Below are 11,318 nucleotides of genomic sequence, written 5' to 3' on the forward strand. Positions count from 1 at the left end.
AGATGTGGCAGAGGAAGAAAGCAAGATGTGGTCAAGGGGCTTCTCCTCCCCCACACTGCAGCACCCAGCTTGGCCCCGCAGTCCCCACAGCACTGGGAAGACGCACCAGGAGAAGGAGGAGAAGGAACATCCCCATCCCTGTGCTCAGGGCAGCTGCAGAGCTGCTCCATCCCTGCAGGTCAGGCTTTCCTCCCACCTGTGTGGCTGCAAGGAGGCAAAGGCTCTGAGCAGCTTGGCCCCTCGCTGTTGCCTGTGCTGCTGCCAGCCAGGCCTGGCAGATACACTCCCATCCTTTACCAGAACCACGTTTGCAGTCACAAACAAGAGAAGGATTTGCCTTATGAATTAAGAAAAAAAAAAAAAAAAGCAAAACTGCCTTATGTTTGTTTTGCTGACAGGGACAAGGCACCGACAGGTCCCTCTGTGGTACACACCCTGGGTGGGATATCTCTCCACATTTCTGTTTTTCCTTCTGCCATGAAATTAAGATGCCACCTGGCCTCCCCCCTCCTTCATCCTGCCCCATCCCACAGGCACCCACAGCCACCCACCCCCATGACAGGCACAAAGCCTTTTGGCTGCACAGAGCAGGACAGTGTGCCACACTGAGCACCTAGAAGTGTGAGCTTCTTTTTCTTCCTCTTCTTCTTCTGCTGCTTTGAGGGCAGTGTCTGCACCTGAGAGTCAGGATTAGAGGTGCTGGGGCAGGCAGCAGGGCCCATCACAACCAAACCAGTACTTGTGTCCCGTGCCTTTGATGACACCTCGCAAGGCAGCACGACTGTCCTTGGGGCTGCTGGGGTTTTCCCCACACTTGCTGGCAGAGCAAAGGAAGGTGTTCCAGGCCTCCCTGGGGAAGGAGCAACACCTCTGTGTTCTGGCACATTGTCCGGACCCATTTGGGCTCTGTCTAACCTCAAGGCTGCTCGTCCCTCAGTGTGGCCCCGTTCAGTGTGTGGTGGGGCTGCATCCCCCCCACCAGCTGCTGCCACGTGCTTCTCCCAGTGGCAGGATCTATGGGCTGAGCTGCTGTCCTCAGGTTTCACACAGCTCTGGCGGGCCTCAAGCGACTGAGCATGATCAACCAGCCCCGCCGGCCCTTCTCCAAGGTCGGCTGGAAGGACAGCCACCCCACGGGATGCCTCTGCCTGCTGGGGTGGGCCAGCAGTGACAGTGCCGGGTCCCACACAGCTCTTTTCACAGTCTGGCACCATTTCTTCTTTGCTGTTGGTCTCAGACAGGTCTTGGATGTATTTGGTGCATTTCTGCAGGCTTCCAGTCGCTGCCTCGCTGGGGATGATGTCTGGATATGGCCCAGCACACTGGGCAGCTTCTGGCACCTCTGGGCAGCTGCTCGGGGGAGGCTTTGGTAAGAGGGGCGAGCGCTCATCGGGTGAGTTGCAGCTGCGTGTCTGGAAGAGGAGATCGGTCACCTGCCTGCAGCAGTTTGCAAAGAGGCCGTTCCCCATGATCACCAACAGCCTGGCTCATACAGAAAAGTTAGTTTTGTTTGCAAATCTCGTTTGCACACATATATTGAAGTCCCCACAAGGCACACTCCCATGCAGCAGCCCTCACCCTCCACAGCCCGGACCTGCTCGCCTTCTCACGCAGTCAGACGCCTTCTCCAAAAAGAACTCCCGCTTGGCCCAAGGGTGGTGGGAGGCAGAGGACCAGCAGCTGCCTCAGTGTGGTGTCCTGCTTACCCTCAGCTCACCAGAACAGGCTCTGGGCTGAGAGCAGCTCTCCCAAAGTGCTGCCCAGTGACCTTCACCCACCCCACACCTTCGCTCCTCTCCCCGACCGCCACGCTCACACCCTCACGATATCCACGAAGCCCCAAAGTGGCTCCAGCAGCTGAAGTTCTCCTCTCCCCTCCACGCCAGAATAAAAGCAAGCACGTCTCTAAGAGGCTCCTCAGGAGCACTTGCCCAGGGATGCCAGACCGACCGCCCCAGACCAGGGTGGATATAAATATCCCGATCCCCAGCGCTGCACCAGTGCAGCATGGGATGAGTGCTGGGGCACCTCAGCACTGCCAAACCTGCACACAAGTGAGATGCATTGAATTACAAGGCGAGGGGAGTGACTGTGGCACGCCTGGGCCTGGGCACAGCCATCCATACTAAGCAGGCGAGCACAAAACAGCCAGGCAGTGAACCAGACAGCAGTTCCCAGGCGAATTCTCTGTCCTCTCACCCTGCTCCACCATATCAAACACAAACAGCTGAAAAAAACCACACACAAAGCCCCCAAACACCACTCCTCTCGCCACGCTGTTTCAGAAATCCCAGCAAAGGAAGCAGGGATTACAGAGCTGCAGATTTCTGCGAGCGCCAGGCATGCCGGGGAGGCCACAGCATGGCCAGGCCATGGCTGCCTGCCCCTCGCCTTCCCCACAGCCATTCCCCCAGCATCCTGCCCCTCAGCACACACACACCTGCTCAGCATCCAGATACTTGGGCCCCAGTTTATGGGGACACACTCAGTGACCCGGATCTTTGAAACACACGAGGTGACGTGCCAGAGCTGCCAGGCAGAACTGAAGTTCCTGGGGAAGCCTTCATCCTGGCCAGCAAACCCAACCACCCTTCACAGCCAGGGGATTCCTCAGGCAGTCTCCTGAGCCCCCGACACAGCTTCATAAAGGATGGGCCCCAGCCCTGCACTGAGCAGAAAAAAATACATGCCACATCCCTAGCACAAGAATCTCAAAACTAGAACAAAGCTGAGATGACACAGCTCATGTGATGACTTTGCTCAAGGCCAACACAACACAGACAGGGGAAGGACAATCCCTCCTACAAAGAAAGCCCTGGGAAGGCCAGGAGCAGCACCCAGAACCTCCAGGAAAAAGGCAGAAACTGGGTGGAAAACAGCAAAAGCTCTCCACAGGAAAGCTAGCCAGCTCCTGCAGTCATTTACAGGGAAGAGGAACCAGCAGAGAAGCCTCTCCCACTCCATATCCTTTGGCTGCTCCTCCAGTGCACAATACAAATGCAAATTAAATTTTAGCTGAAAAATGAATTAAAATAAATAAACAGTTTAATACGTACAAATAGATTGACTTAATTACCTCCAGAGATGGCCCTAATGGAAACGTTTTTGCAGGACAGCCCATTAGGGGACATCCTCCCAGAACAGGGGTGCCTCCCTCTGCCTCCCCAGTTGAACCACAGCTGCCAGGGAACTTTTAGCACTTTGTGTGTAACAAGCACTTCTTTTACAAGGGCCCAATCCAAACTGGTTATAATCCCCATGTGGGCAGAGGTATAAGCACTGCCCACCACAAGGCTGGGGACACTCACTGCTCTGGATGCCTCTCCTGCAGTACTGACTGCCCAGAGATGGCAACCAGGGAAATTATTCATTCCTCCCTCTTATACTTTGGGTGCACAGACCTAAACAACTCAAGCCACATTCCAGCCTATTGAGGAGCTTGTGGCTTTCCTGCACTGGTGTTGATACTGGGATGTTTGCACTACAGCCATGCCCAGGGCATTCAAGGGAGCCCACAGCTGCTGGCACAGGCACTCAGAGGCCACTGAAATGCCTCATGCTTTGCATTTGGCACCCCAAGTTATCCACACCACACTCTCCGCATCTGGGAGCTGCATTTGAATGTGTTTGTAAACTTCCTATCTGGCCAATATCCTGGAAGCTCAGTCCTGAAACAAGCTGGCTGCGTGACCCTGAGCCAGCACGTGCAACTCAAACATCACAGAAATCGGGAGCAAAGACTAGGAGCTAAAGCAAAGTGCAAAGATCAGCACCAACAAAAACATCACCCATGTCAGGAAGAGCATGTTTCTCAAATTTCAGGAGAAAAGAGTGGGATGAAGGAATCGCATTTCAGACTGACACTGGGAATCAGTCGGTAATTCTCCAAGTATTTATTTCTGGCACCTAACCTAAGTTAAACCTAAAGTTTCAGAAAGCTACTGAGACAGTGAGAGCACGAGGCAGTGAGCAGCCCCATCAGCCTGGCTGCAGCAGGGCCAGCAGAACACCAGGCTGGGGGACAGTGGCCCTGCTTCACAGGGTTTTTCCCTTCTGGATGGGTCAAGCAGTTGGTGAGCACCATGGCAACTGTTTCTTCAGCTTGGGAAAGACTCTGACTGCTGTGCCTGCAGATCTATTTTCCCACCCAAAGAGGGAAGGTCTGTCACCCCTGTAGGTGCACCTATGCTGAACTGTCAAGAAATGCCAGACACCCACCCGTCCCTGACACACCAAGGGTACAAGGGGGGAATGTAACAGAAAGCTTAACCAGCAAACGGGCACGTGTGAGCTCCAGAGGCCACAACCAGACACCAACCCTTAGACAGCCTTGGTGCTGGTGGTGACAAACTGACCTGCTGCTGAAAAAGCAGCAGCCACCATGCCAGTAACCACACTTTGGGTTTAGTCTCCTGCACTCTGCTCAAGCACTGCCCCATGGACAGGTCTACTGCTCAAATGCAGATTAAAAACAGTGAATGAACTTCAGACCTTTGAGACTTGTAGAATTAACAACTAACACAACCAATAGAGCAGAGTGCAAGAAAGCAAAGCGAGCACCGGAAAGCTGCACCAGGAGAGGGGTGTGCTGCCAAGTTTAGTCATTTACAGATGGCAAACACAGGACTCTGCAACACGATGCTGTTCTTACTGTGCATGAAGCAGCTCTGCATTTGCAGGTGGATTTATCCAGGTTCACGTTCCTGACCTACTTACTTCCACTTTTCAGCTGGAAAGCCCAGGAGCAAGGCTGCTCAGGCAGAGCAGCAAGCTTCCAACAGGGAGCTTTCCCACTGGCAGAACTGCTCTGGAGATGGCCCTGTGCTCCCAGCCTCCACTGTGCTGCACAGACCCTCTGTTATCACACTCCTTTCCTCTTCTTAACCTTGTGGCAGTGATCAGATTTCTCTTGCACAATATCCCTCCAACTCTGAAGCCTGTTACAACTGCACATGAAAAACACCCGACTGCCAGCAATTCAGCCCTTTCCAAAACACCATTGAACCTCCAAGGTCAGGCAACAGACAGCCACAACAGATCCTGAGATTAGGAATCAGTCTTCTGACCTTGTTACTAACGCGGGGCCACGCTCGCCTCCGCAGCACCTCCCCACCAACACCTGCAGCCTCCGCTTTCTGAGCGGCAGACGTGTCCAGGAAGGAGGAGGATGGAGGGACTTAGCCAGAAATAGCAAATCTTTTGTGCAAGGCAAGGTTGAAAAAACATTTTATGGAAGCTAGGAGCACTGCTGAGCTTGCAGGTGAGAGTAGCTTGTCCTAAAGCAGTTACAACTGCAGGAACAAAAATAATCCAAGAAACACTGCACAGAAGGGCTGTCCCTTGATCTAGTGCTAGACAATAAGTAATGCCATTCATCACTGCCTCCATCAGAAGGCATCACAGAAGCCCCAGCTGCACACGTTTTTGTGAGTTTCTGTACTCAGGAGACTGAAAGGGCTCCAACAGTTCTGTCTGGCTTGGAAAGAAGTCTCTCTGAAGACCTCAGCCGTCACACGGGAAGGATTTTTCTACCTCCCTGCCTCCTTCAGCAATCAGTTTGAGCCCTGGGAGGCAGGGATTACACAGCGTAACTTTTTAACTCAGTTGCTGGCACTCGGGCCCTGCCTCCCACTTGAGGCACCGGGGGCAGGGAGAGGGGGAGGCTTTCAGCCCCGCACTCCTGAACTGGGTCCAGCCTGCTCCAGCACCAAACGCCAATGAACTTTGCTTTGGGTGGCAAACTTCAAAACTTCACCTCGACACCATAAAAACAGGGGTAGGAGGAAGAGGCGGGTCAGTCTCCTGGAGGGCACAAGTGTCCCCAGAGGAAGGCCAGCCACAAACCATGCTGCTTCTACTTTTTCCCTTGTACGTTTAAGATCAGGAGAAAAAACTCTGAGGACCAGAGAACTTCTCAAAGATACAACACACCAAACTCAGAGCAGGGGCAGCCTGGCAGGGTCGGTGCCCAGAGCCCTGGGAATGGTTGGGATGTGGGGCTGCACCTCGTCCCTGCTGTGAGCCACTCGGGCTCCAGGCAGCCAGAAAATAACTGGTTAAACCGTGTAATTTCCCGCTGAGGTCTCGATCAAGCGTCTGCCCTCCCCCGGGAAGCCCCAGCTCCTGCTGTCGAGTATTTCCCAACGTGTTCGTGGTTCCTGCAGCCCGAACTTCGAGGAGAGTCCAAGCCCTCTCCCGCCTGCCCCAGCAGAGAGGCCGCGGCCGTACCGCGTCAGCGCCCCCGGGAGCTCCGTGGCCTGGGACAGCCGCGGTAACGCCCGCCTGGCGATACCGGACCCACCGCACAACGAGGGCCGCCCCGCTCCCCCCCTCCCCCCCGCGGCCTCGCGGTGGTGCGGCCCGGTGAAGGTCACCTTCACGGGGCCCGGGGCTCCCCGCTCCGCCGGGACGGGACGGGCTCCACACACCAGGGACGGAACCCCGCCGCTTCCTCGGGCCCCGGCCCGGTCTCGCCGAGACGCAGATGAGCAGCGGGAACCGCGCGTTCCGGCTCTGCTGCCAGCGCCGCGGCCTCCGGCAACGGCAACCGTGGACGCGCCGGGACTGCGCGGAGCCTCCCCGAGCCGCGGAGCGAGCGCCAGGCCCCGGCAGGGCTCCCCCGCGAGCAGCGGAGTCCCCCGGGCTGCAGAGGGGAGGCCGGGAACCCGGGCGCTGCGGTGGGGCAGGCGGGACGGTCCCGGTCCGCTCCGGAGGAGCGAGCAGCCGGGAGTTGGCAGCAGCGTCCCGGTCCCCCAGGCGCTCCCCCAGCCCTCGCTCCGCCGGCCCCCCGCAACCTGCCCGGCGGGTGCCGGGAGAGGAGCAGCGGCTCCAGCAGCGCCGGGACGGGCACCCGGGCACCCCGGCCCCGCCAGGCCCCGCCGGGCCCCCTCTCTCTCCCTCCGCAGGCCCCGGTGTCTCCTTACCGGGGCGCTGCTGCTGCGTCTCCGCCGGCCTCCTGCCGCGCGGTGCCGGCTCCTGCTGCTCGCCGCCCTGCGCAGCGGCCGGCACGGCTGCCGGCGGCATCTCCTCCGCTTTGATCACCATGGGCCGCGCCCGCCCGCCCGCCGCGAAGGACAGCGCCGCTGGGACACGTGGTGCGGCACCGCGCGCTGCTACGGAGTGCGACCGGGGCCAACCCCCGCCCGCCCGCTGCGCCTTAAAGGGGCCGCGCCCCGCCACCACCGCCCCGCAGGGACAGGGATGCGGGACGGCCCCGCAGCGGGGAGGGGGGGGTTGGGGGGGGGACAGCGGGCTGCCGGCTCGGCTCGGCTCGGCTCGGCTCGGCTCGGCGCTGGGCGGCGGCACGGCACGGCCCAGCACGGCCCGGGGAGGGCCCGCAGGTCCCCGCTGAAGGTCACCGGCTTCCTGCGACCTTCCCGCAGGCCGCAAGGTCGCCGTGCGGGCGGGCTGGGGGGTGACAGCCGGGCCTGAGCGTGGGGCGTGGGGCGTAGGGAGGGGCGGCGGGGGCTGACCGCACCCTCAGCGGAGCCGGGGAAGGCAGGGCGGGGACCCACGGTCTGGCAGCATGGGGGGAAGCGGGGTCGGGGGTTGGACCCCAGGATGGAGGAGCGGACGTTGGGGAGGGGGGGTTGGAGATCCCGGGACAGGACAGCACGACCCGCTGCAGATTTCAATCTCTTTATTAAGAAAAGGCATAGTACAACGACTCCTAAAGTACAGCTCCATACTCTAGTCGCTGGGTATGAGCACGTTTTGAAAAGCACTTGGTTAAAAAGCAAAGTCGGCGTTAACATCGTCCTGACTGGGGTGTCCTGTAGTAAAAGGAACATTCAGATAAAGCAGAGCAGTGCCAAACCTTTGGCATCTGTCCCCAGCACGAGGCGCAGGCTTTTGTTCTCTGATGAGATTCACAAACTCAGCCAAGGAGAATATTTTCACTCCGATGCAACCACAGCTGTTGTGGGACAAAGGGAGCTATACCCAGAGGTGCTTTCCCCCTGTCCTCTCTGCCAGAGCCTTCCCAGGGTCCCCAGGACAGCTCTGCCCAGGCAGAGGTGATGTGACCACCTGTTACAGCCTTGGCAAGGACTGGGGTGACAGCGACCTTCTGCGTGACCTTGAAACACCCGAGTGAATACAGATAGTGGCTCAGTGTCTTACCCTCCTCCCCTGGGGGAGAAAGGTTCTGGTTTTGCAAACATACAGAGATTTGAGGAATTCCTATGGTCTTATAGTCTCATTCCTGCTCTAGCTGTGGTGACAGGAAAGAGGATCTTTTTTAGAAGCCGCAAGGTCAGTGAGATCTGTCAGAAAGAGGCAAGAAGCACCACTGCACCCCATGGGGACCACTCGTGCTTGTGTTGGGTGAACTTCCCACATGTGCAGCTTCACCACCCTGGTCCTGCCCTAGATGGGAGGGGGAGGCAGGTGGAACGGGGGGTGACAATGCTGTGTCCCATTCTGTGCCCCCCCTGCCCACAGGCTGCAGCAGGGAGTGGGGACACCGGCAATGGCAGTGAGGACAGAGGCAGAAGCCAAGCCTTGGGGTGCAAAGGGCAGCTTTTAAACAGCTAGAAGATGGGGCTCCCTTGTCTTGGTGCTTTTCTGGAGTGTGTCGTCCATTGGGAACCTCCCGGCTGCTGCACTCATTGATCCCAAGTTTCTCTTGCTCACCCAGACCTGGCACACTAGCATTGCTGATCTTATCCACAGTGTGAGGCAACCTCTGGATGCCAGGCAGTTTTCTCTCCTCTCCTTCGTGTTCTCCATACAACTTGGCAGCCAGACACCAGCAGAGCAGGAGGGTGACAAGAACAGACGTGCAGCGAGGCGGCTGCGGCGTCACTACAGCCAGACTGTCTCATCAGGCTGCTGGGAAGCAGGGGCTGGGGCTCCTGGGGAAGGGCAGGATGCCTGGCTTCACCGGGGCAGCAGCAGCCAGGCACTGTGCTACACACAAAGACCCCAAAATGTTCACTTAGGTCCCAAAAGTGGAAGTCCATCAGCATGCTTCTGATCTGCCTTCCTGGGGCCCTGTGCCCACCTGCCTCTGCAGCAGGAGGGTGCTTTAAATAAAGCTTTGGGCAAATCTTGCCTCGGGTATTGCAGCCTCCTGAGAGGGCTTGGGGAGCTGCTGTGCTATTCCAGCTCTCACCATGACACCCTCACAGTGGGAAGAGGGGGCCACAGCCAGGAGCACTTAGATTAGCCCCAGCAAACACATTCAGAAAATATGGCTTTTTAATTAACAGGGTGAAGAGGGAGAACCTCCCAACCAGCCTGCCCAGGGTCCACCCACCACTTGCCCCATGCCTGCCACAAGGTTGCACAATTTGAGACATTACTTCCTCAGAGAGCATTAATAATAATAATAATAATAATAATAATAATAATAATAATAATGGAGGTTAGCAAACCAAACACACAAAATTGATGAGGCTCTGCAGAGCTGCAAAAGGAGGGGGGAGTGCAGAGGAGGGGTGCCCATCTGTTTGTACACAGAAAGCTGGCAGCACGTTGGGGGTTAAACACACAGGACATTGTTTAACAACCGAGCATTATTGCTATGCATCCCTTTCCAGCTGAACCATTAAGCTTTACTAGCCAACATTAAACACCACGTGTTGTGCAGAGGTGTGGGTGGTTACACTCCTCCTGTGCCTGTCCTGTGCCCGGTGCAGTGGGAGCTGTGTGTGCCCAGAGGAACAAACACACCCACACATCCCTGTGACACCTGACAGGGTAAGGGCTGAGATACAGCACGAGACCAGGGGGCTGCAAGACCCCACAGGGAGCAGGACGGGAAGGGAAGGCAATTCCCAGGCTCCTGCAGCTCCCTGGGGACCACTGTGACCCACAGCAGCCTCCTAGGAGTTAAAAAAAAAAGGAATGCTTTCTCTGTGCTTTTTTTTTTTTTTTTTTTTTTGATCATTTTGATCACTTTGATTGTTTTATATAAATACAAAGATTAAAATAATTTATCTCAATGTAATTTCTATTACAATCATACAGTGTTTTCCCTTCAAAACAAGTGCATGTACATGTGTGTATATATATATATATATAAGTGTATATATAGTATCTCTAGAGCTTCCCTCCCCCCAAGAAAAGCAGCAGTGACTGAAGCAGGTACAGCACGCAGGAGCTGATCCTTCCAGCTCCGAGAGAGAAGTGCAGGGCTCACCCCAACAACACATTTCCAAGCCCATTGCATGGGCATGCCGTGGGTGCTCCCTCCCCATCCCTTTGGGACCCCCTGCTGCAGGCAGCTCCTTAGGGTCTGCCCCACTGGGGGGCACCGGGAAGAGTGAGAAGCAACCAGGCATCTAGAAATGAGATCAACTCCTTGAGCAAACTGCTAATTAGTGGTGGAGAGGGAAGGATCCTGCAGCTCAGACAGGGTTGCTTCATTTACATACCAGGCACTAAAAATGACGATTGCTAGGAAGGTATTTACACAGAAGGAGGATCATACCTGTCCCTCCCATTTTCAATGCTCAGTCATGAACACCATGATCTTATCAAGGATTTTATAATAAAAATGCAACACACTCTATCAGGATTGTCTAGGAAGGCGCAAGGAAAGCAGCTGTGCACACCACAGCTAAAGGGGCAGAGGGACAGTGCAGGGACAGGAGTTAGCCTTGTCCATGCCCCGGGCCAGGGGTTCTGCTGGGCTCTGTCTCCTGAGGCAGCAGCTCTGGACCTGTCAGGGGGAGCAAAAATTTCCCCTTCACACCTCTACAGGGCTTCAGCCAAGGCAACAGCTCCCAGGGGATCTGCCCAGGCCCTTCTTTGCTGGGCTTCTTCCCCAACTCAGGGGTGCTTTAGAGACCATCGGGGTCCCAGCCTTGGGGGGAGAAGGAGGGCTCTTGCCCTCCAAAGCCTGACTATTCACATCACAGCCAAAGAAAAGATACAAACACTGCTAATTTCTGTCCTAATAGTGTAGCTCATATGCTTAGGGTTTGGTTTTACCAACGAGCTAGCCTAGGGACTGTTGCTGAGAATCTCATAAAAGCATTTTAATATAGTATATAAATATTGAACTACAAAAATAGACACCTCTGACTGCATGGGCACACTGCATGTGAGCTCGGGCAGGCTAAGCCTGACTGGTCTATGAGGCTGACGTGTTTGAAAATGTTCCAAACTGAATTCAAAAGAACTGTGGTCTGATCATGACCTGTGGCTTCCTTCTACCCATGCAGCTGTGGCAGGGCGGGGGTGAAACCTCCCCTCGCATTGCCCAGAGCACTGAGACCTTCCCCCTGCCTGTCTGTTTCAGACCATCCAGGTGAGGGATGTATAAAGCCACTGGCTTGGTTTGCAGAGTGGGCACGGCTGCCCTGGTGGGG

General features: G+C 56.1%; 1 protein-coding gene across 2 annotated transcripts in view; it reads right to left on the reverse strand.

Moving 5' to 3' along the window:
* CLUH (clustered mitochondria homolog) overlaps positions 1-7,440 on the reverse strand; it is a 29,737-nt gene extending 22,297 nt beyond the window's left edge. Inside the window, exon 1 of one of the 2 annotated variants that reach the window (XM_071764926.1) lies at positions 6,924-7,440. In XM_071764926.1, the coding sequence (XP_071621027.1) occupies positions 6,924-7,044 (121 nt within the window). In that variant the 5' untranslated portion in view covers positions 7,045-7,440. Of the gene's footprint in view, positions 1-613; positions 5,765-6,923 lie in introns of those variants that run through there. The other variant, XM_071764925.1, reaches the window with a different exon arrangement.
* Positions 7,441-11,318: the final 3,878 nt, after the last annotated feature.

This window comes from Heliangelus exortis, chromosome 21, assembly GCF_036169615.1.
Source record: "Heliangelus exortis chromosome 21, bHelExo1.hap1, whole genome shotgun sequence".
NCBI classification, from domain to species: domain Eukaryota; kingdom Metazoa; phylum Chordata; class Aves; order Apodiformes; family Trochilidae; genus Heliangelus; species Heliangelus exortis.